At 40.1% G+C, this 26,354-nt stretch overlaps 3 protein-coding genes across 3 annotated transcripts in view; all 3 read right to left on the reverse strand. All coding sequences in view use genetic code 11, as the record gives it.

The window, feature by feature from the left end:
* Positions 1-3,686: 3,686 nt before the first annotated feature.
* On the reverse strand, positions 3,687-7,626 carry EGR_03010 (Secreted frizzled-related protein; the record flags this gene model as incomplete). Its single annotated transcript, XM_024492259.1, has 2 exons — positions 3,687-4,096; positions 7,503-7,626. The coding sequence occupies 2 exons, from the start codon at positions 7,624-7,626 to the stop codon at positions 3,687-3,689; spliced, it is 534 nt and encodes a 177-aa protein (XP_024353454.1).
* Positions 7,627-10,301: 2,675 nt separating this feature from the next.
* On the reverse strand, positions 10,302-11,564 carry EGR_03011 (hypothetical protein; the record flags this gene model as incomplete). Its single annotated transcript, XM_024492260.1, has 1 exon — positions 10,302-11,564. The coding sequence occupies one exon, from the start codon at positions 11,562-11,564 to the stop codon at positions 10,302-10,304; it is 1,263 nt and encodes a 420-aa protein (XP_024353455.1).
* Positions 11,565-12,292: 728 nt separating this feature from the next.
* Positions 12,293-26,354, reverse strand: part of EGR_03012 (Neurobeachin-like protein 2) — a gene marked incomplete at both ends in the record, with an annotated part of 49,043 nt that continues 34,981 nt past the window's right edge. Inside the window, 5 exons of the mRNA XM_024492261.1 lie at positions 12,293-12,618; positions 13,495-13,734; positions 16,203-16,452; positions 22,504-22,666; positions 24,178-24,340. Coding sequence (XP_024353456.1) covers positions 12,293-12,618; positions 13,495-13,734; positions 16,203-16,452; positions 22,504-22,666; positions 24,178-24,340 — 1,142 coding nt within the window. The remainder of the gene's footprint in view (positions 12,619-13,494; positions 13,735-16,202; positions 16,453-22,503; positions 22,667-24,177; positions 24,341-26,354) is intronic.

The following is a 26,354-nucleotide window of genomic DNA, read 5'->3' on the forward strand; positions in this document are numbered from 1 at the left end:
AATCATGTGCCTTCTTCTACTAAGATTTTTGCGGTTCCAAAAACTTTCTAGAGGCAGTCGAACCTACCAACGTCTGCCTGGCAGTACTTCCTGACAATATTATCTCTGCTAGTCTCCTGGGTGCATGGGCTGCAGGTCACTAAAACGGAAAATGCGACAGATTGTTACAAATTGAAATTAATTTGACCATCAACACCGTACTTTATTCTGGTAGCCTATAAGTGGAATTTTCGTACAAAACCACATTTTAGCCTCGACTTCTTTGCGTTAAGATTTAATCGAATTATTGGAGTCATCTCGACTGGAATGATGAAGGTAGTAAGTATAATCAGGCGCATGCTCCTAAGTGGTGCATGTCTATTCCACACTTCCTTTTACCAACTTAGTTCATACGATCCGGCAAACTACTAATATGAATGCCTACTTGTGTTACTTTACTTTTATTCAGTTTTACTTCAATTTCGTTGTTCAAATGTATCATAAACGGCCCTTGTTAGTACTCGCGCAGCTGTTCACTTGTGGCGGCACTCTTCAAAGCCTTTCCATAAAATGACATCACTATCCCTAAATGTTCTAAGGTGCAGCTTTTGATCATTAAAATATCTTTACAGAAAACATAGAATACTCAAAAGATAAATCATTTTTCGATGAGTCATTGATTCACTTCAACCAATGAGTGACATGAGATCCCTTTAGGACTCAGCATAGCACCCAGTATTTTCGAATGCCATTGTTTGTATTAACCTATAGTTGGTAAATTTTGCTTTGTGAGTCTTCGAAAATGCTGAATTCTTTACAAAAATCGACATCACATTCAGGCAAAAGGTGTAGCTTGAAGCAAATACCTACTAGAAAGGGCAAATGAATGCATGCTAATGCCCTAGAATTCCTAAACGGGTAAAGTGACTGAAAGACGAGACAGGACTAGCAAAATCGCACGGAAGGTTAGTTAATAGTAGCATTGTCGGTAATTTTCTTCAACTGTTGTAATATTGTTTGCTGGCATTTGCTTTCAGCCTGCCAAAGCATTGACAAAGTATTTGAGTGTGTGACCCTGTTTGTTCGGGTGATGGACGTAAATATTCCATTGAACTTGATTTCCGTCGAATAGAAAGTGCAAAGAGAAGACGATTCAATGACCAGCTTTGATGTCTCATTCAAATAGATTTGAAGGGTTACAGACCTGTCATGGAGCCAGGTGGCGAGATTTGAATGTTCATTAAATCCGGGACATTCTTCCATTGTTTATTTAAGTGTGCTAAATTTATCAATTATCCTTCCAGTTGTGGCTTTCCTTTGAAACTGGAAAACATTTCCTAAGGGGACAAATGCACGTAAATCTGATGCGTTGGTTGATTCATTGCGAAGTGTGCGAAACCACTCTAATGATACTTGCAGATACATCACTGAGTTCCTTATCAGTGTGCAATAATGCTAACAATTGTCACCCTTGGGAGAATGATGTTGTTCAAAATCGATTGCGTCAATTTTTTTATTGTTTAAATTATCGTTTCAAGGGATGATGCACGACACCATACATTCACACTTTCTTTAAGACCTACTCCCGGCCAACAGCTCTCCTCACGTACTTAGTTTCCACGACTCTCCAATTTCACGTTTTGTCTTCCAGTGCAGTTAACTTTGGGGCTGATGTTCATGTGCTTTAATGCATTGGTTCCTAAAGGTGAGTTTTTGAATTTTTATGAATTTATGGCGATAAAAACTAATGAAGAGGGAATTTTGGGTGATTTCTGAAGTACTAAAACACCACTTTTTCACGCAAACATTGTACATTTGGATACCATTATTTCATTTGGAAGTACAAGAATCGCATAAACTCTGTTAATCTTGGACCTAACATTTAACCGAAATTCTTGTTTAGTGTTTATTCGTCAACACAGTCTCGCTATTTTGTGTTGTAAAACGTCGGATAGAACCCCCTGGGATGTAAATGCTGCCAGAAAGTGAGAAAGACGATCCAACGCAGTCACATTTGACTGTGCGTATTTTGCCTCACGCTTTGTGCAGCAGATGTTTCTGATGGACTTGGAGATGATCCACACTTGTATGTGGGTGTGTGTGTGTGTACATACAGTTCCGTCCTTGGTACCTTTTATGTTTGGACAACAATTCCTCCTTCTAAAAAAGTTTTCTTCGCCTTGTGGATAGATTTGTACTCAATTCTAGCTTTAATAGCATTGCGCATTGCTAAAACATTAATGATCTAGCTTCGCATGCATGGCTTTTGCTCCCTTTAGTGCATTCTTCACCAATTTGGATGTCAGCATTAGTCTAGTGCATTAAGGTACATACGATGAATCCTTGAAAGATTTATCAGCATTACCAAACCAAAGCATAGCCTAAGCCCTTCCCTTTGACCAGTTGCTCACTTGTCCCTTTTAACGGGAACAAGACAGTGTAGTAATTATTAAAAATAACCGAAAATGTCTTTTTCATATCCACCTATTTACACTCCAGTTAAGCATGTATACTGTAGTGCAATGTTATGTCGAATGCTGCTTTCGCGCATCTTTGGTCGGAACATTTGTGCTGACAGTCACGTTCGCCTTCTAAAATGTTTGGAATTGACAGCTTTGTGGAGTAAACAAGCGCTTTTATAAGGCAATACATGTCTATACATGTCAAGTTTTCTTCTTCAGATTTCTACTGATAATGGAACTAACCAATTTTAATTTCTTCTGAGAGTGATATATTGCCACAAATATAATCACCTATCTACACACTTTATCGGCCATAAAAAGTGGCATTGAATGTACCGCAATACTGAGATACTCGAAATCGGAGGTAATAACAGATCCTGCCACATCTTAGGTTCATCACTCAATTTACCCGCTGTCTTGAGAGCTGGAAAATCTTGTATGGATCACTGGATTAAGTGTAAATTAAAAAGCCTCACTTTAAGCTGAATATTATTTGTTTTTAGTTGCTCAAGATGGCCGTTCCCGCCGTTTAGTAATTTCTTTTTTCAAATCAGTTTGGTCAGCTTATTGCAAGACTTTCTGAACCTCCCTTACTTCTGCATGAGTCCAAGCAAGAGAGAACGGGGTATTCATAATTTTGGAGCGTCCTAATGAAAAGGCCCCAAGAGGTCATGATAAACGAGAATTCGCAATACTGAATCGTCAGTGGATCATCCCCAACTCTCCCAATTATAGTCAGCTGGTGAGACTTCCACTTGAAGTCGACCTTATGCAAATGATTCTCCTTATACATGTAGCCTCCAGAAATAGTTGTAATTTACCTCGATCCTCGTATTCTACAAACAACAGAATGCATTTAATCCTATTTGTATGCCAAAAATTTCCATTAATGAGGATGACAACAAAGAACTCAATTACACTTAATTTTCAATTCCCCTCTTTAAGTATTAGATGGGAATGATTGTATAAATTGCATCAAGATCACAGTTCTGTTGATCGGGTACTCATTCTAGCCAATTTTGGCGACGCCCACATTGGTTAATTAAACTGGAAACAGTGAGTTTTAAGTTCAATTGAAGCAAATATTATGTTATGAAGTTTGTAACTTTTTAGTGTAACACCATTTGTATTGCTAAACTGAATTTCAGAAGTCGCCTTTAGCATTTTGCAGTGACTTCTGGTATTTTGCACTTGTTCAAATGCAATTGCAAATGTCAAAAGGGCACAGGTCGTGGTGTCATTAGCTCACTCACCAGATTCCCTTTTGGAGCTTATGCACATGCTGGCCTCCTCACTAGGGAAACGATCGCAGTCCACTTGTTGAGGCCATTTAAATCCAAAGAGATACATCCTCGACACGCAGGCCGAGCGTACCTCAATGCAGAACTCACGGCAGGGCAGGATGGGCATGACTTGGTGGGAGTGGAGGCAGACGGGATTGTATACGGTGCAGACAAACTTCATAGCATGGGGATGGCAGCGTGAGCTGAGGAGGGCTATCCACACGTTGGCCTCCTGGATGGACTCGGGGGAGGAGGCGGAGTACGAGCAGTAATTCATGTCCGGTGGGAGGGCGGGGCACTGCCAGAGCGAGCCGGGGTTCTGCCGACGACCCATGGGGCTGAGCAGCCACTTGGAGAGGAAGGCTACCCCTTCTGTATGTGCCAGAATCAATAGAAGTGATAACAACAGTGCTAGTTTATGCATCTTTAAAGGCTCGCTTTTCTGTGTATCAAGTATACTCCATTTTAGAATAGGAAAGTACGATGCATATGTCTGTGGGTGCGTATGACTGTCAACTCATGAATTGAAGGTGGGTGTGCGGACGCGGCAGTTGTACCTGGCTCTCCTTACGACCAATCATATTTATCCTACAGGGGTACTTGGCCAATCATGCAAAGCCGTTCGCTTCAACGTGCACGGGCAGGTTAAATGTCTCGCTTTTAACCTCTTGTTTTTTCTTTATTTCGTGAATTTCAACCGCTTTGGATTTGTATGGCGGCAATCGGGGATTTTTATATGAGGAATGATTTCGAAGACATTACAGGCTGGTGTTCTACTTAGGGTTGCCGTTTTCATCCACCTAACCTGATGACACTGACTCCAGATTTATATCTTAGGATTGTTTAAAAACGCAAATAAATTGGCTCAAATCTTTCACTTGTAACAACTATTTCAACAAGTTTGATGGGTTTTGGTTTGTTGTAAACCATTTCAATAAGTGGTGTGGACACATTTTTGTGGTAAATTGAGCCATCGAGGATCCAGTTGCAGGGTGAAATTGCATCCACCTTATGAAGGCACGCTTCCCATAGTGAACCCAACGTGCCTAAACTTGAAAGTTTATGCCATGATCATCGGGAATGCATGAAAATATTCCGCTTTACACAGGAATACTTTCAAATTTTGTTAACATTACATCAAAATAAAACAGTATCATTCGAAAAATTGTTGTTAAAGCTACCATAGTTAAATAGTGCCTCATAAAAGTGTGTTTTAGTGATTATTCACAGATATTCTGTAAAGCATTCAGAAATAATTCAACCTTCCTTACGTGAATGTTTTTTTTCCGCATATTGTAAGCGATTTAAGTAACGTGACCATGGCAATCGCAATATTTGTTCTGAAAAGTTGCAGTATTTTTTGTAAAAGTGGTTGATGTCCCTTTTTTCTTTGCTACGTTCTGGAAGAGGCATTGAGCACTCAGGGAGAAAGTGGTATTGTTAATACCATTGATTCTTTAGATTTAAGGAAAGTGTATGCCAGTAAACCGAACGATCTGAAGATTAGTTATTGTACAAATGCTTTCAACAGCTTATTCGTTCTGCTATCTTCTCCATCAATTACATCTTATCCGATGTTAAGTTGAATTACGGTTCCAACCTTACCAGTATACAGGTGCGTGAGAGGTGGCCACTTTTATGCTTACGAAATAGCGATGACCTCTCGATACGCTTGCATCAATTTGCTTTTTTCGCCTTCACCAAAGACCTGCTTATAATTGCCCGATACTAGTGTTCCCTCTTATGTTGCAAAACGAAGGTTTGTCTTCGACATGATTAGTGGATGAATTAAACAATGCTTGTTAACCTGCGGTAAGTTGTGGGTAAAAAATGACTTTTTGATTTATCTACTTCTGAACAACTTATTCCCTGGCCCTTGTTAGACTTTGGGCCTACTGGCAAGAAATTGTGATATAAGGGCCGCTGTAAACAGACTAAACTGTTTTCATTCATCCTCAAAAAGAATCTGTTTGGAATTTGTTTCCCAAGTGTGCTTCCATTTCGCTAATAGGCCTTCAAAAGCCAGAAGGTTCCTTCGCGTCAATTAAACTGGTGTAGACATTCACCAGGCAATAAAGAAGTTTGTGGATTTTCGGCAATGCCAGCTGCAATGATTATCGGTACGGCATCACTTTTCTCTTATCCTCATACCACGAAATGTCGGCTGAGCCTGGTGGGTGTATTTGGAGCATGTAACCGAGTTTAACGCGGTTTTAAAGCGGTACAAGCTTCTAGACAAATTCGTTGCATAGCATTTGAAGGAGGTTGGGATGCAGAACCTCTGCCCGGGAATGGTTTAAACCCTTTAATTCTCGTAATAAATCACATCAAACGGAAGGATCGCGTTCAGGAAGACCTCCTGCATGTCGCTATTGTTTGCGATAAATCGAGATTGACATTTCAGCAAATTTGCTGAAGGTAAAATGAGAGATGGTCAGAAGACTCGATTGCACTTAAATCAACCAAAAAGGGGAAGCTGTGCAAACTACGAAGCAGAGTGGTCCCACTAACCATGTGTTAATAGATGATGACATGCCTCAAGGACTACCAATCTGTTCTACACTGCTTTCACACCGAGCATTTTTTGATTATATCATTGGTTATCCCCAAATCGCCCACTCACTATCCACCTCACACCACTAAACCACCTTACATTTAGTCCCCGACAAGACTATGCTTGCCTTGTATGTCGCACATTCTACACTCACTTGTTTCCTAGGCTCGTTTTCATTTTCTGAAGGCTGAGGAAAACTTAGGGCTGAGGCCAACTTATTCGCTACAATTCGATGCAGCTCGAGGGGGTCTAAGAAAGCCTTAAAAAATAGCCAGAATGGGTCTATCGGTGATAAAGGGGTTCCATTCTTAGCCATAAATTTTATGCCTCACACCACTACATAAATGACTTGTGAGAAGTTTTGTAAGCTAGACTAAAAGGGAGATGCGACCCCACATCGCTCCCCCACCGTATTCCTTTGGCAATATTTTTGCAGGTGATTATTATCCACTTTTCTTGGCATCACACGATGCATACATGGAAGAGTAGACATTTGGAAAATAAAAGTAAGATGATTGGAAGAAAGGTGGCTTCGTAAAGGTCTTTTTTACTGGCTTTTCGAGGCAGAGTTTATAGCAGAAATGGGATCTGCGAGCTTGCGTCTTGTCGGGAAAGGATTATAAATTGCAGTGGTGATTATTCGAGAGAATAAGATATTTTAAAAAGCTGTCTGAGAATCCTTAATTCGGATTCCAAAAAAACTACGCAAATCTATCTGTCGGAATAAAATGTTTCAGGATTATGGTATCCGTTGAAAGTTGCATTGATCTTTCATCATCTAGTTGAAAAATTAAGGAGCTAATGGAGCTGTGCTTTTACTTTGGTAAAAACTCGCAAGGTCGCCATCTTGAGCTTATCCGAGTTTTTTTTATCATATGCCAATGGTTAAATTTTGTGTTGTATACATGTAGTAATTCAACATTCATTCCATAATGATAATTGCAATTGTTTGAAATATGCCTTTAAATGTGCATTAACATTTACCATTTCACCTGTAGTTTTTAATCTTTATTTCTAATTCTTTAAACCAATTGCACAATTTCTTAACAACAAAAAAATTTACTCATGAAGATTCATCCCGGAGAATGCAAAAGTCCTGTATCGAGTTAACGGTTACATCTTACGAATATCTGAGTCAGAAGTATCTGAATTTTCCTTACCGAAACGAAAAATTAGAACGGAAAACTCAATGACATAAATCATTTCCTCGTTTGGGTGACTTACCAATTGTGGCAGCGGGGACAGGGAAGGAGCGGGAAAAGCCGAAGGCTCGGATGACGCTGTAACGGGAGCCCACACACGCAGGCGGGAAGGTGAGTACCCCAGCCTCAGGTGTGATCTGATACATTGCCTCAAATATGGCATTAAATTCTGGTGCACTTAAATGCTTTTAACGCAATCAAAACAATGTTATCTTTTCTGGTTTTGAGGACTAAAATGTGGTTTTAAGTTCACGAATAGCGTGAAACGGGGGATCGAACCAGCAATATATTCACACTCTATTTGCTAGCCCCTGTTAACCATATGACTATTTTAAAACTCGCAATATAATGCGCATATACTGAGTGTAAGATAAACATCATTTTCAGACAGTGATAAACTCATTTTGGCAATGTAAAGCCGCATAAATCTGTGTACACAAAGTCGGGAAGTGTTCAAGAGCAAGTTAATAGACTAGCAAGGTTATGGTAAAATAGATTCCCGAATATAATGTAGCACGGTCCTCATCTACCTCCCTTTCCCTTGCCTTTATACCCCTCTGATTGGATTTGGCCATATTTATTACTTAGCGCAAATGGGGATAGACACAAGTTTAGGGAGACTCGGACACAGAGCCCTTCTCTGATTTGGGAAATGTTGACCACTCGTGAATCACCAGGTTCGAGTCGATTCCACGATTGTTCTCCCAAAGACACTTTTAACCAGCATGAGTATTACAATAATATCCAGCAATAGGAGCAACCAATTTACCATATTGTGAAAACAAAGGATTCGCCCAGAGGTGACTTTTCCGTCAATAACTTGATTAACAAGAAACTTAAAAAACCAGTTTACCGGGAGTCAAACCACAGGAGTATATTTGAAACCATTGAAACACATCGCAACCCCATGGAATCTCTGGGTTTTATGGGATTATTTGTGTTAAACTGCATAGTTTTTACTTCTCGGTCAATTATTTGAGGTCTACAAATTTATGTACGAAGCCTCTAAAATTTCTACGTACTTTATAAAATGGGGATCTGTATTGCCGCATATATTTGTGTACGATGAGGATACTTTGGACCCCGTGGTTATTAATTAATGAAGCATAATGTAGTGATAAAATGGTGCGGGAAATTTTTTTAGCACAGTAAATAATTGCACTATTTGTAGTTGCAGCACTGCATAACAGAATTCGAACCACAGTAAAACTAAAATTGTGGAAAGTTTTGTGGGGTTGGATATTTGAAAGTTATAGATACTACAAACAGTATTTACGTGTGTTCTTTCAAGTTTTCGTTCCAACGGAATCTGTTTTTCGCTGTTAAAGCAATTCCTTTATTATGTGTATACTGACATTTCATGACAGAAACTTTTGCTGTCATCGAGGGTAAAAGAAGTGACAGAGCCCGAGAACTATTTTCTTTCGTGAGGAAGTAAAAGTAACGAGTACATGATAAAGTGCAGTCACTTACTTTAGACAGCGTCTCGTCTTGTTTAATTGTAAAACAGCTAAAGGCAACAGCCGAAACATGGGATATAATTGATTCAAATGTTAACAGGAAGGCAGACACTTATTTGTTTCTTAGAATAGCTAAGTAATTTTGCAAAAGGATCCCCCAAATAAATGGTTATTGATAAATATACACTCGAGTCTTGCATTCTTTTAGGCTCGCTGTAAAGAATTCATCGGTTCATGATTTCGTTCATTTTGGTACGCGCTTCTACATTGAGTCTGCCCACTAGAGGTACTTTATGGTGCATTTTGAAACATACTTCTATCAAGGGGTTACGCCCGATAGACTGAGCATAGTGTGGAAATATTTAATAAGTCAAACGAATCAAAGGGAATCACTAGACAGGAGAAACTCGATACTCCTAAATCGAAGAGTATTTTAGGAGAGTGATCATGCAAGTCCCCAATGCTTTTGTAAACACCAATATAAGATTGCAAAGTTTTTTGAAAAACTAACTTGCTTGAGCAACATAATTTGACGCAGGTGCGCCAACACTGAGTGGTGACCTGCAATGCAAACAGATGCCATCCTCGATCTTAGTTGTGCGCGGTGCCCCTTCCCATGCTCTGTACCAAAGCTGAAGTTATTTTACATAATTTTGCAACTCTTCATTGCAATGACATTCACTTTCATAAAATTAACCCGCGTTTGTGAATCTTGTAAAAACTATTATGCTCCAAAATGACTTCATCCCTCAAAATACCATGCTAGTAGAAATCGGAATTTTTGGAAAACTGCCTACCCAATTTCCAGGTGATACTGCATATCCAAAATAATTTTGCGCGCTTATTTTTCCCCAGAGTTCTTGAAACTCCAACTCACCTCAAATCTCTTGACACAATATCGTGAACGCAGCCAGATGAAAACTCGGGTAATGCAACTGCTTTTACTAGATTCTACCTGACGGCTAAGAAGACGAACAGCTCCATGCTAAAGCAAGGCACCTTGCATCTTGACCTAATTTTCAAGATATAAAAGATCGTGAATTTTGTGGTCACCACCAACAACAATGACTAATTTTGGGCAAAGGTCTGTAGTGCTAGCAAGGCTTGCCAATCATTAAACAACTGACAGTCGTTGATTCTTAATAGGTTGACTATGAAGAGATTTACACCAACTAACAATGCAAAAGTAAAGATTAGACTAACCGCATTTAAGTTTCCCAAATAGCAATTTTATAGCCTTGTCACAAACAAGTAAATTCATATATTATAAAATTCTTCACTAAAAAACAAGGGATTCGGTCAGATTCCAAGTTTCATAAGAAAGACCAATAAACGGAGAATTCGATGGCCTAGCCTCTAGATCACAGACTTTCATTTGTCGCTACCGGCGCCTGTGCGGCAGCAGTGAGAGTGGTGAGTGGAGCAGTCAAACCAGGGTAGGCAACAACGAAGGCTCCATTGGCCAAAAGAAGGAGTATATTGACACCCCCACCATGAACCGTCAAGGCCATGTTCATGTGCACAATTGGTGCTCCAATCGAGAATATCCGTAACTGGGTTAGCGACTCCACCTCCTGCATGATCAGGTGGCCCGAAGAAGTCGCCATGAGGAGTACGTAGTTCACCACACACCTCGTATTCGCTGAGGGTGAGAGTACCGCTGTCAGCATTCGCGTCACTTGAGTATTCGCCGGCGGTGGTGGAGGTGAAATGTAACCCTCCTGAAACACTGACGCCTCCGCAACGCATCTTCCGTTTACGTTGAATCGAGTCAGACGCAGCTGTCGATCTCGAGAGCTTTTGGCAGTCCATTGCACCAGGAAGGAGATCGAAACAGGATGAATCAAGAGGTGGTTGATGGTGACTAACTCAGGAAGAGTTACTTGCCGGGACCACACGCCCCGCTTCACCGCGTGCATTCGAATAACGTTGGAACCGAAAGAAGCACACAATGCAATGTCCAGAGACAGGTAGAGAGCCACGTTGCTGATCGGAAGTCCACTTTCGTCAGCAGGAAAAAGTCTTATTACCTTAGCTACTTCTGTTGGAGAAGTGGATACAAAATTGCTGCTTGTTATCGAAGTCCTTCGGCCAGACGTTGCACCTACATCGGTCACTTTGCATCCACAACCAAAGTTCAACATGCTGTCGTCGAAAGGCATTCCTGGTTGAATACATGCCTCTACCTCCTCTTGCATATCAGCAGGGTAGCCATGAGAGTTATTTCTTTTGACAGCACCACCACCACTTCCACTGCTGCTACCGGGACTGACAGATTGGGTAAAAGACACATTCTTTGCACCTTCAGTTTCCAATTTTTTGGTTGCTTCAAAGTCTTCGATAAATGACCGGTCGGCGCGCACCTGTTTTATCATTTTTCCCGAGAAAGCAGTGAAATTCCAAACACACACTGTCCCGTCGCGACTACCGGTAATGAGATACTGCGCAGCTGAGCCCTGTTGAGCCGACTTCCGGTAGCAGCCCGGGTCCACAGCAAGAGTGGTGATGACGTCTGTGTGAGGCGTCGTTACAAGCGTGTCTAGACGGCACGTTTGAATGCTGTAGACAGCGATGCGGTTGTCCCAGCGTCCCGCGGCATAGAGGTGACAGCCGTTGGTAGACATGGCGTAAAGGTGAGTAGAAGGGTACTTTGTTCTTGATTTAGGCGCTCTTGATGTACATTCACGAGGTGGGTATAGCAGCGGCCCCAAAAACCGTTGGCGCATGCTTTATAAAACATTAACGATTTCAATATTCGATATAAACTGGAAAAGGTATTAGTGAATACGTTTTAACAACCACTCAGAGTCACCAAGCTACTTATTAAAAAAGCGACTTGAATGAATGAACCAGAGCTGCTTAAACTTATACGGTCTAAATAGCAAACAAACAGCTGAAACAAATCAGGAGACGACCTTTCGGGGACAGGTATAAAATAACACCCAGATAAAGACAACATAAACCATTTATTTTGAGTAAGATTCGAAATACGTACTTTGACCAAGCGAAAATTGGTGGATTGCTTTATTTTGCAGAAACATCAAAGAAGTAGGAAACAATGGATTTTACGCTTGGAGTTGTAACTTTCCACAGACGATTGATCTAATTCTACTATCAAAAAGAACCTTTTCGATTTAATGAGCAGACCAAAACTGCACAGCTATTTTGCGTTGCGATCGGATTAAACACATTATAAATGCAGGCTCTTGATAGAAGTTGATAGTGTGTTGAGTCGTTAAATCGCCAAGATTATTCACCAAAATAACTAATTAAGATGTTAATCAAGCCTAATTCCACTAAAGTCTTATCCGAATCCGAAACTTGATCATGTAGATTGCTTTGGTGAACGGTTCTAAATTTTGCCAATAATGCGGTACCTGATGGGTGAAAGTTGCAGACACTCCTGATCAATGTGGGCTGGGCTTATGGGCTCCGGGTCGGTGGTGACACCTTTCCTTTGGGACACGATGATGGTCTCCTCTCCCTCAGTTCGGAAAGGACTTTTCTTAAGGCCTTGTATCTGTTGGAGCAGTTCGCTCTCCGAGAGGGCGCCAGGTTCATTTTGCACCAGCGGGGTAAGGAGGTGTTTTCGAACCCATCCCGCCGAGTCAACAGTCACTACTTGGTGCGTAAGGTGGCTACTAGTCGTCGATGTCAAATTGACGCTAATGTTCCCCACTGCAAATCAGGACGTTCAGATGTAAAAATTATCAAACACTCATAAGCTTTTAACTGCTTCTCAATGTCTACAAAAAAGTTACTTGAAGTATGGAAGAATCTGTTGTCATTCATATGTCCCGCCATACCCTTTTCATTATTTATCGCCACCAAATTTGATTAGGTTTTTAAATTGCGTTAAAGCAGTTGTATATGGAACTGTATCCTTTAGGTTTCATTAAGGAATCATATCCAAGTCCCAGGGGATATAATAATGCACCAGCATAGATAAAGTGCGATAAAAATATTCCAAAACAATATACTTGGATTCCGACAATCAAGACGTTTTTTCCGCAAAGATAGGGTGGTCTAATCCAACTTTAATAAGCTTCATTGACACTTTGTTCCCATTGTATAACTATACTTTGAATTCTTTTCTATAAAAATGCTTTTGAAATTGGCATTGCTCAACCCGAAATAATGCTCGAGGTAGAAAAGTGTTTGGGCCAGGCAAGTCCAGTTAAAGAGGGAGTTTTTCAAGCAATCTCACAGAATTTACTAAAATAATACCAATGAGAAGTACCAAAACCATATGTAAGGAGGAAATAATTTTCTTGAAATCAGAAAGGACATTTTGCTTGATTAAATGCTTAACCATTCGGCAGAAATTCGTAAAACGCTTTGTGGAAAGCAGAAAAGTAGCCGAAATAGCGAAGAAAAAAATCATTTACGCTCAAAAAGCCAGCATTTGTTTGCAGAAGGAATGAAATAATAAGGTGTGGAAAGAGAGAACAGCTTCATCCTGAAAAATATATATTGAAGTTAAAAAAATGTCTAACTAATGGAACTTTTAATGATTTAAAATTCATTTGATATCAATGAAAGGCGACAGCATACCCGAAGCACCGATGGTGCCAGCGACTGAAGGCGAGGGAATTATTGACTTAAGACCAGAGACGAAGCGGGAGCGCGTCGAGTTATTCAGGAGGAGTTCGTCGTGTAAGGAGGCGCGCTTCTGGCTGAGGACGTCCGCGGCCTCCACTGGAGTGGCAATGCGCAGGTCCGGCAGCTCTACCACTTGATGCGGTTTTACGGCGCTGAACACCGGTGAGTGCACATATCCTAGGTGTTTTGGTGCTGGGTGGTAGGAGAAGTAGATCTCGATTGTGTGCTGTCAGGGAGAAAGGAATTCGTTCGTATTAGCTCCATGGGATGCACACCTATAGTAGTCTTCTCAACCAAAGAGAGCTCAAAAATATGTGACCTATCACAGCGCTAGATAACTAGTAGGAACCTAAGCGCCAACACTTTATTGTCTGTTCACAGAATGGTTCACAATATAAGACAATTGTAAGTAATGCTGCAATTGCTTAACTTTCGTAATGCTCCAGACCCAGAGTCAGGACGACAATTTATCAGGCTTTTGAACTAATTGTATAGCTAATACTGGAAATTCACATTTAGTTTTGTTATGGCTATTAAACACCAAAACAGCCTTTTGTAGCAAAATGTTCCTTCTGTTAAGCCAATCTTAAATCCAGTCTAACATTTGCTTTTTTGAAAAATTTTATATTTTAAGGTACTTTCGCCTTAATTCTCGAAGCATGTCGTTGAACCAACCCCAAACTTTAAGACGGTCAGTGCACTCTATTTTTAATAATATCAAAAGCTTATTGCCTTTGATGGACGATTTTAATGAGTAAAGTAAGAGCGGAGTAAATCCGTTCTTAATAGACATTTTGGCTATTGACGATAATTTAATTTTCGATTGTTGCTACCACCGTGGCTATAAAGGTTCATAAGAACACTTCTGAAAGACAAGTCAAATGGGGAACGAAATGTGCACACAGCAGTATACAACATCATAAAAGCAATATTCAGAAGACATTCTTTTGTCCACCCAGCAGGAGGCACGCATTAGACCTCAGTACAGGATATTTGTCAGAGCAGTGTTCCTTTCATTTATTTAGTTAAAAAGGCTTAATTCATGCTGGAGTACCGAAACAGCCAGGGAACGAGTCGGTCTTATAACGTGTGTATTCATATCGGAGACCTCTCTAATGAGGTGAAATTTAAGGCTCCCCGAAACTTCACACGATTCTCCCCACGGCAAGAAAACTCCCCACCTTTAATGGCCTGGATGAAGTTACCGCCACACACTCAAAGCTGAATCCTTGGTGGAATCGAAAGACAGATTTCTCACACTTGATATTAGCAGCTGTCTGGTGAAGCATACACAAATATAAACCGCCTTCTACTAGATGATGAGAGCATTCCGATAAAGCGTTGATGATCAAGTTGCTTTATCACTCAAGGTGCGTGCATCTAGGCATAAATTTCCGTTGAACATATTGGCTCATTTTATGGCACCTAACTTGGATGCAACCAAAATTTAGTTTTTGCTTTACTGTGGTGATTCTGCGTTCACTCTAGCTATTGCTTGCGTATAACCAAATTCGATGGACGATTAAATTTGTATTCTAAAACTCCCCAATTCATACTTTGTCTCGTTGTGTTCCAAAATTATAGCAGCAGCAGTATTCAGCAACTATACCAATACAATGACAAAACATCGTATGAACACTAACAATGCAAAAGTATAAGTAATCATTTCTGGCTACTGAAATTGAGGCTGCATTTAGCGAGTCAAAATTATCCCTTCAGAATTCCTTCGTCGGAAACAACTTGTTAACCACTTTGCACATAGTCACACGGATTAACTCATTGCAAATCTTGCGCATGTATTTTTAAGCCTCATTCTACGTGATTCATCCATCCTGGCCTACTGTAAGGGGTGTTGATGAACGAGGGCCAGTCACCCACGCGAGCGTTTGAGGAGGACGGTGTTTATAAATTGGAAAATAAAAACGTTTGCCAACCATGAATTTGTGCATTTAGGGGTGAAAAGCAAATTAAATAAAGAAAACCGCAATCCGTATAAAGGTGCCGGGCAATCAAGAATAAAAATTAGGTGGAAGTGTGTGCAGACGTGGCAGGAAGGCTTTGTATCGCCACCGCTTTCGTGAGTAAAAAGACATGAAGTAAACGGATATAATTGTGGTCTTACCTTGTTATCAAGCTGGAGGGAACAAGAGAGAATGGAATAATTCAACTTTGTAAACTATCGCTCATCGGCTTCAGTGATAGAGGAGGGTGTAATGTTCTCACACCAAATATTAGGAACGGGTACTCAGAGTACGCGGTATTAGATCCATTTGAATTTAAATATAACAATATTACGTTTCTGAATTTAGCATCCTTATTGTCATCAAACGCCAATTGCTAAATGAATGAGTGGAAAGCTAGCATTCAAAAATGAGAAGTTGACTTTGTACTATAAAGCCAGCCTGGGTGTTACATACCTAATGACCACACTAAAGACAAATTTTAGTTGATTTAAGATTTTCCAAGAAATACCAGATTTGGTAAACAATAAAAGATCCTTTTTGAACAGTTTTCTATTTTCAAGCAAAGGGAAGTGATGATTTAGTGACACCCCTCTAGAGCACAAAGTGAACTAGTCAGCAGTAGATAAAGAATTCTAAAAGAAATAAGGAATCAAAATATGAAAAATTAGATTGGAAGGGCTGAAGGAGAGCAAAAACTAGCCTGATTCAATTCAATCGGTGGCTGCTCATCACTGATCAGGGTGGATCGCGTGCGCTGACGGGCCAGACGCACGGAGAGCTTCTGCTGGGATCGGGTGTCAGCGTCACGCTCCGGCGAGGTCCCTCGTGAGCTAAACTCCATATTCGTCTTCATGTAGATTATTGCGGCATTGAGAATAGGCAATTGGCGTTGCACAAGCATCTTGTATACCCATTCTGGGTAGCTAATGCGCGCCATGTGTGGGACCTTTGGGCAGAGAGTAGAAAAATTGAATTGCCAGTATTGCCTAAACACTCTTCAAGCGGTACCACGACCTACGCGAATTATGGAAATAAAACACAGCATTTACTAACGAATGCATGGATTAATTTTGAACACAAACCTAGCTATGAAGAAATGTCGTTATCATTGCAAGAATTTTAATGTAATTTTTAGTAAATTTTTGCTGTACTTGCGAAGAAAACAAAACCATAGGAAACAGGTATATTTGAAACCACTTAATCAAAAATATTTTCGCGTAACCTGACAAAACAGAAGTAACGCTATACTTTTGAGCATTGTGATGTTGCTATGATTTTCTAAAAATGCAGTTTCATATCAAAGGCTGATAGGTTACAAATGAAAATTGTCCACGGAACGCACATGAAATAAGCAAGAGAAGTGAAGGGGATTCTCGCGTGAAATAATGCTAACTTTTGACCCAACATTTTGATATCATGCGTAGAAACACCTCAGCCTTCATGTGGCTGGATAACCGCCGCAAATGCTGCTTTTTAATAACAAATAAATTTGGGAATAATGGTCTAGAGGAAAGTGAAATTCAGGGTTATTCGGCGATATTTATTTTGATTTCATTCAGAAAAGCACACCTATCATCGTTCTTTTGAATTCTCGATAATACTTTACAGACCTTTTTGGAACATATAGTGAGTTTCTCCTCACCATTATTATCAACTGTGCCTCAAAGTAAGAGATATTACGTATGTAATTTATCCGAACTTTGAGAAACAAATTGCCTGCGTAATCAATGACATTAGTGGTGTTAGTTGAAATGTCGACTAGTTGGAAGAAAACTTTGCTTCACCTACTGAAGCTCAATTTCTTCAACGACCGACCACTTCCTCACGAATTTAAACACTGAAATAGTAATTATTTTAGGTGTTAATAAATCAGTATCATCATTGCAAATAATAGCACCAAGAAATTGTCATATTTTAAATTTCTAGCTCATCGTGGTAAGAATGTCCACTGTAAATCTAAACGAGTTCTAAGGAAGAAAATTCTGGACCATTTCAAAGATGAGATTGGACGGTAACTGAAGCGGTTTCTATTAAGGAAGGCATTCCTTGTCAAATACCACACACCTCTCGTACGTGAGGCTTAATCGAGCGTTTTATTGAGCCATTCATGGTAAATTTCAACAAATTCTTCTTGTTTAGAACAGCACATGAAGCTCTATAAGGCGTGGTGATGCGGCGTGCAAAAACGGAAAGCGACAAGATCTAGGGTGCTGGAGACATTCGACCCCGTCTTCATTATCGCGAGCACGCACACGTGCACGCATGTGAACGAGGTCGGTTGTGTGCGGATCCCGGGTTGGAGTGATCAAATCCAAAAACTGTGAGAACCCTCTAGCCGTTTTGGCAACTGCAAACTATATACGCTGAGCAGGTGAATGCAGCATCAGAATGTGTGGTTACGATTGTGTGAAGCTTTGAGAAAATAGTTTTTCTGAGACCATTGTCTGCGAGCTCGAATTTTGGCTAAAACTAGTTCACTTTCTTACTGGGAGGTGGGGTCCTTGGTTCACCTCTGCAACAGTGTGTTACCAGAGTACACGAATATCAAGATATTTGCCCTAGTAGATTATTGAAGTTCGCAAACCAAATGCAACTGAAGCGCCAAGTGGGCAGATGCGCCTGAGCGATATATTCGCTTTACATTTGCACTCCCTCGAGTACTACCCATAAATACCGCACAGGAAGAAAGTGCCAACATACAATGAACATGATGACTCTTAACCGAAGCCCTGCTAAATCAATTACTCTTATTAATTATTTTCAACACCGATTTCTTTTTCTGTGCACATGTACTAGAACCCATTTATTTACGCGACCTCATGAAGACATGGAAGATTTATCCATGTGATGCGACAGGAAGATCGCATATCATCCTAATTCACATGGCTACCTCTCAAACAAAAGAGTAAACACATACACTTAAGATATAAAAAATTAAAGAGCCGCTACCAAAATAGTAGAAAACAATACTTTACAGGTAGCGTTTACGCAAATTTTGGGGTCATATCTTAAATCCTTAACGTTGAGCCAAGAAGGTGGCTTTCGAAGTTCCTTATTTTTAAAAAATGGGAGAATATCGAGATTACATTTGTGATGACCAAAAAACCCGTCTTCAAGGTGGCGAATTTGATTGACTAAATTCCTTTGATTAACCTCTTGGGTCTATTTGATAGGAAAAAGAAATTAATTTGCGGTGCTTTTTTAACCGACTGAAATGCGTCAAAACACAGAAACTATGGCAGTCAAAGCAAAAAATCCGTGTGGGATGTTCGCTGAGACAATTCCTACAGTTTTGAAACTTATCTAAAAAAACCTCTTCAGACGTCTCATCGACCACATAGGGCTATGTCTGGCACAGTGATGTTGACAACACTAGTTGTCCGTCAATCATCATCTAGATGGTTGGTCGCGGCACGATTCCTGCCATGAACAGATCCGGCCTAGCAGCTGATTTGTCTCATCAGAAGAGCACTGGGATGACAGAGGAACTGCCAGTTCGCGAGAGTGGGAGGTGCATGCCAATCAAAAGGCTGAAAAAATATTGGAAATAAAGCAAAAAAATACAAATGGAAGTGGATACTGAGGAACCTGTGATATTCCTTACTAAATTTCAAGGATGATGAGAATGAGTATGGTTTTCAATTCGTACTTTACTGCTTTAAAACCGTATCCTGCCAGGTGATGAAATCAGCAATAACCAATTTAGCGTCAATTCCTTGATTTAACTATGCTTAGGTTTTATTACAGTTCCTCCATATGTTAGAACTATTGACATTTACAATGCAGCGGGCTCCCAACGTTATTTTATGAATACTGGAGTCAACATGAAAAAAAATGATTGCCAGTTGCAACAGTTTTGCTTTAAGCAAAACTGTGTATACAGATATGCGTCGACGAATGTTTGAAGCAACCACATTAGGAATCTGCTGAAGTGCGCTCAGATAGGAGTGACCTTCACCATCCCGGAGGTTGCACAAACATAATTCATCTGGTGCGCCCTTTATCTTTTTTCCACATCTTTCGGAAATTCCCTGGCGGTGTGCAAATACATTACGCAGGACGAAACAGGCTAACGTGTGCGAAGAGAGAAGTTGGGCAAAATGTGGTCAAATGACCCGAATATTGCCATAGCGTAAATGAAAGGCGACCAAGGCGAAAGATGGTGGGAACTTTACCAGTTGGGGCAAGACCGGTAGATTTCCAATTGAGACTGGATGAGTACACGATAATGCCAGTGCCAAAATAGTGTGAATATATTCATGGCATCTTCTCAACGTGACTTTGTTGGAAACGAGCAAATCAAAGTGCTGGCATAATGTTCAGGTTGGCTAGTGTAGATGACAAACAAATGCGCGTTGTAGTCAAGATCGCAACTACTGAAATGAAGTCTATTTCCTTTTAAAGGAAGTTAAACGAAGAGTACAAAATTGATAATAGGCAAACGTTCAAGTGTAAACTCATTGAAATATTGGCACGTGTATCTACCTGAAGATGTTTAGCAAAAAAATTAGCCATTACGGCGGCCAAGATACACCCGTCTAAAATATCGTTAGCAATGAAAATGCACTCTGCCGAAAGCGTGGAATTCATGACGAACGTAGACGAAAGAAAGCAAAACAAGTAAATCACCTGACAGTGGACAGTAAATGGCTGACAATTTAGCCAGAAGCAAACTCCTGATTTGATAAAAACCAGCCAGCTGCCATGATGCAGACATACTTAAGGTGACTAATACATTTTCCAAGCCCTAGTATTTCAGTGAAGCTAAGGGAAGGGATAAAAAGGAGAAAAAAAACGAGAAGAGAATTTCAGGACAAGAATAGCGGTTCGTGTCAAATGTCAAGCTTTGTTCAAAAGGCGTCAGTGACGTTCACAAACAGTACTCCTATTGAGGTGCAAAAGTGCTCCAAATGCTGAAAGTACAGTCGGTTACCACACGAAGACGTATATAGATTTGTACTAAATTAGGGTGTTTTAAATACTTATTCATTTTTGATATCAAATCGAAATCCTCATTATCTCTATAACTAATTTTGGCAAAAATCTGAAAAAAAAATTGTTGCGATATGACTCTATGAACACATTATAAAACGATTCATGTTAACAGCTCTTCTTAGACATAAAACACGATGGATGTTTGAAGGCAAATTTCATGAGTAGATTGCATTCACAGCACACACATTACTTGATAGCATCCACAAAACATCCCATGGTTGGATATGTTAGTGGAAAGTTTCCACAGCTAGTGATTTCGTCGACCACAATGGAGATCCATACACATGAGATTCCCCAGTTACGCAAATAATTATTCCTCCATTTCTGTTATTCGCCCCCAAACAATCAACGACCATATATTCATCATAACGAAATAGGATATTACGCTTGAACTTATTGATACGCGTATAGTTTAAGCGAGGGCACAGATTGGCAAAAGAGTACAGGCATATGGATGCCTGGGAGGTGGCCTTGTGTAGCCCGTGGAGCTTCCTTGGGCTGGAAATGGAACAGTAATGTGTACAAGCCTGAGCGGATGAATGAGCTTAGGTCTGTGATTCGGAATTGAGCAAATATCAGGTAGTCAAGGAAGAGTTGAGTGAACCCATGGTTCGCCAAGGTAAAGATCAGCGATCCGAAGCAGAAACAGCTATGCTCGAAATACTGCACAATTTCAGTAGGGACGACTACCATTTAAATAAGGTGTTTTTTTGACAATTTAGCCGGCGTAATGTTTTAGCACTATGATATCGAGCTCAAATGAGGGGTGGAAGGTGGTATGCTTGATTACAAAGGGGAAAATTAAAACAAAAAATGCTTTTCTGATGAGTTTTAGGATTTTCAAATCCCGATTCGCATCGGAAATAGTATTCATTCAGTCTCTCAATTGATTTGGCACATTGAATTAGCGGTTTTGGAGCTGAATAAACCTTCCCGGCCATTCAAATTATGCCCATCCATTTAGTTTGTTATTGGCATTTCCCGGACACACAAACTATGGATCCGGCCTGGTCTTCAGAAGACCAGGATGAGCGGACTACAGTCCACTAGGTCTAAACCAATATAGAACGTACACTGTGGGGATTTGACCTTTCAAGCCAGACTAGCTTTCTTCCAGCATCGTCCGCCACGAAACTCAGAGAGCTTACCAAAACGTGCTAGTCACGCGAAAAATAGCTAGTTTAACCCTACAAGGCCACAAACATATGTCAGATGAAGGCATAGATGTGGGGCCAACACTACTTGGCCATTGGAATTCTTCGTCACTTGGGGCCAGGTCATTCCAACACCTACTACATTTTGACTACCTCTTCTGGTGTGTTCACTTTGTGAAATGCGATTTCAACATCGATGCATAAAGTCAACGAACAAATTTCTGTCGATTTCGAACTGACTGTGAAAATTAAAGCATTTTATTTTGGCATTGAATGCAGGAGTGATGAGCATCAGTTAAGTGATATGAGGGAATATTGAATATGATCATCACCTGTAATATACGACATTACACCAGAAAAGTTTTTATCCATCTACGTTACGCTCCATTCTTTAAACCTGACCTACTTTCACTTGTAACCCATTGACCTAAGATGGCAATGCATAAAAAGTGTGCTCAGTGGATAAAAATGTTTGACTCTAGAAATTGCCAGATGTAAACCTAAAAATTTTCAGTAAAACGCATTTGCTATTTGATATTTACGAGCTGAGAGGTGAAATGCGTTGCTAGTTTTTGTATTAGGCAGTTGATATCTGGCATTTCCTGCTGAGCCCTACATTCGTATCATTTATATTTCCGAGCATTCGTAACTTATATCACGCAGAGTAAGTGGCACACAATTTTGAAGAAATCTTTATCATGAACAAATAAGCTGGTTTTTATTCCACTGATAAGGGTGGTTTAAGGATACTTCCTCATTGACAAACGACCGACCGCCGACAAGAAATTAAGTTGGGGTCCATTCATTAGCACGGAGTGAGCAAACACGGAGTGTCATAGAGGACTTACCTTAAGAAGTTGACAGGGTGTTTGTCCAAAGTTTTTTATCATCCCCTCGATAGAGGCGCGTTCAACTGGATCGGTGACGTCATCCAAATCAACAGCCCCCTCGTAGGTCAGGTAGTAATAAACATTGAGAGCATTCTCGGCTGCTTTGCCTCGTTGCTTATAGCTGTTACGGGGATGAAATAAAACACTTTAAAGCGCTAGAACGCATAAAATACTCGTTATATCGGTACCTACCATTTAATTCTTTGTTACTCAAATATAAATTGATTGAATGTTGTCGCCTTCATCCATTTTTTAATATTGTTCAGTAGTTCAAGTACGTACCTCTCTACTTGACAGAGAGTTGCATGGTAAGTGGACTGGGTTTAACAAGAGAAATATGAGATGAGACGGGGATCACAGATAGGGTAATACCAACCAGCAGAAGGATGAGCGTGGTGGCGTGTAGACACCGACATGAGCAGGACTTTATTTGTACTATCTTTAAAATTGGGAAGGAGGAACTGGGCCACCGTAGTAGTGCAGCTGCCACACCCACCAAAACACTTCTTAATGTTTAAGCAGTAAGTTAAGCATGATTCATTAATTGAAAGGGCACTTTGGCTGTTGAGGAACACATGTACAATCTCGATGCTAAATTACTGCGGGAATGGAGCAAAGTAGCCCTTCATTCATGCTTTTGACCTCGAATTTTAAGGTTTTAATAAAAGTTGGCACTATTATCGAATCTTTAGTCTTTTTTTACTAACTGCTAAAGTTTTGTTGACACTTCAAACAGAATATTATCAAGGAAGTTTTAAACAAGCTTCAGTTAACTACTTCAATAAAGTACACGACAAATGAATTGAAACAAAGCACCACTTCGTCAGCAGGTGACATTTCCACCTATGCAGAATCCTTGTGGTGCTGATTGTGTTAAAACGTAGCTGCAAATTCAGAAGCACGGATGAAGGCAGCTAACAGAGGGAAGGGTATTTTCGCAGCAAATTGCAAACACATGAACGCGCAGCCACCTGTTGAATTCTCTTGCGCCGTCAAATGTGCATTCGTGACGTAAATTACAGTTTGAGGACATTAAGAAGTCAAAGCATATCGTGCGTTCAGGCACTCACTTACAACTTAGCACATTTTCAAAAAGACATTTAAAATAGAAAAAGAGAAAATAGTTTTAGTGCTAGGAAAGAGAGTCATAACTAAGGGGCCCAAAGAAATAGTCAATAAGGTCATGATTTTCAACTATTCACTTCCAGGCAATGAGTGAGAGCTCACGAGATAAAATTGCATAATTTTTCATGATTTTTTCTAATCCGCCTATTTAAATAAAAAAACAAATGAGACAAATGCACATCGTAAGAAAATAAAAATTGAATTTCTACTGAATTTCACCGAGAAAACTACAGAAAAGCCAATTTGAACCATTGATAGTTAAACCTTCCATCCATACTCGCACTTTTTTACACTGAATTAATGCTTTGTTAAAAAGTTGAATACGGCTTAAAATTGGAAATGGTCACCAAGTTTAGCTATTCATACCCAAATTATAAAACGACTTTCTCATAAGTAGGCTACCAATACATAAGCGGGCAAGGCCCGGTACCACTACCTGCCTTTAGGTAATTTTGGCATTCTTTTATATTAGAGAGACTCATCAAAGAAAGTGAAAGTTCAGCACACCCAAAGATGAGATCAATCCATTTGTGGAGGTTGGCAGAAACATGGTCGGATTCAAGGGCCCCTCGGTGAATGCGAATGAACTCTTCAGGTGTCGATGCCCATGGGGGAAGTTCCACATCATTCACCTTTTCGCCACTCAGTTGTGGACGACCCAGGTCAAAGCCTGCAGATACAAGTTAAGTTTAAACAGTATGAACTTGAGCAGTTACACATACGAAACATATTGATAGTACGAAAACTGTCGTAATAGGAATACGATTCAAAGGTAGCAATGCAAGGTAAGCGTTAACAAAATAAACCAAACCTGAGACATTGTGCCAGAGAGAACCCCGTTAAGTAGATAACCTGGCAAAGTTGCTACCCTGTTTCATAATTAACAAGTGTTTTACCGAGAGCTGCCTGCTGCCAAATAAACGTACTTGCTGATAAGCTGGGCTACATATAAAACATGCGTAAAGCTTGAGATTGGATCTATCAAAATCACGGAAATATTCTTGCTTTAACTTACGCCTCTATTATACCAATAACATGAAATGTCCTTATTTTATTCGATGCATTTACCATTGGAAATCAGCATAGAATAAGTATGCAACCTCTACCCCTACGATGACGACAATAAAGATCCTGAGAGTGTGCACAAGCAGTACATCTTTTATGGTTATTTAAGCTAATGTACATCCTTGGCAAATGCCAGACCGTGCTGCGCTACTTATTGTGCATCGCAACCCATCCTAGTAGTGACCTTCATTTTGAGGAGGTAAGATAAAATCATCTGCCTTTAGACATTCTTTTGTTAGAAGTCTGGTAAACTGGGCTAGGTGAAACGTCTAGCGCCCATGAAGTGTCGTATCAGACACTTTTCAAAGAGTGCAGAAGAATATTCTTGCCGATAATTTAAACGTTTCAGGTTGCGAGCCTCAATACCCCACACATGTATTAAAAGGTTCTCTGTTGGTAAGGATTGGTAACTACAGATCTTTTGAAATGCTCGAACACTCAGGTAAGTAAAATAAAAGCAAAAAATCACAAGTCTTTTAAATAATTATCGCATTTGAAAGACTACATGCGATTTCAACTGCCTGATGCTTCAACTTTAGCTAACTTGCAAATGATAATGCAAGCGAAATGGATTGGAGCATTACTATCGAACGTGTTTGACTTAAAAAACATTACACTAGTTCTGTTTAGCATCTTTGGAATTCCATATGATACATTACGCACAGATCTTAGAAATCAAACGTGAAGAGTTGCAATAACTGGACTGTTTCTCCGCCGCGCATTCCTTGTTAAAAGTCAATCATTAAGGATAGGACTCAATTTGGCATAAAGTTACGAGCTTCAACCCACATGGCTAGAATGGGAAGGTATGTTCATTTATACTTCGCTTAATGTAATCGAATCTATACAGATTATATCGTGTCAGTGCGACTTCGAAGGATTCAATCATACAAATAACTAGGCCATCTACAACTGACTCGATTGCCATGGTTACGTTCAGCAACCGTACATGCAGAACATTAACCTAGATTTTCTCTTACTAAAATATTGCGGAAGAAACTAAAAATCAATCACCGTTACTATGATGTACTCTGCTGTAAGGTTTTTGGCAAGAATACTCGAGTTATAATTTAAACGATTACGATAACACTGAATCAAGAAAACGGTCTTGCCCATTAAACAGTGTGTGAGGCCTATTTTGTGTTTTGTGAGTCAATTAATATACAGAAAAGTGGTGGATATAAAATGGATCGTTTACGCAACAATTAACTTCGACAAAAATGTATCAAATCCGGTTTTTATCTTAAGCAGGTTCAGCAGTAACCCAAAGCCTCATGCATGGGATAGGTGAATGTTGATTTGACTTAGCGAAGGGAGTAAGATACAGATGCGTAAATAAGGTTAAGAATAAATGAAGGAGAAATGTCTACCCAGCCTTCCCTGGCAGACAGAAGCGGACCAACAAAACTAGCAAAAGTGCCAAATAGAGAAAGAAAACGCAAAATGCTTGTCTACCAGTGAGGTATGTGAAAAAATTACAACTTCTCCTCGCATATAGAAAGGTTATGTATTTTTACGTTGACGGCAAGCTGAAACTACCACCGACAGGAGGGCGGGAAAGGTTGCTTGTTCGTGCTAGTAGCATGACATGGTAGATGGGGAGGAGGTTGGCATGGATG

Source organism: Echinococcus granulosus (assembly GCF_000524195.1).
Source record: "Echinococcus granulosus chromosome Unknown EG_S00014, whole genome shotgun sequence".
NCBI classification, from domain to species: Eukaryota; Metazoa; Platyhelminthes; class Cestoda; order Cyclophyllidea; family Taeniidae; genus Echinococcus; species Echinococcus granulosus.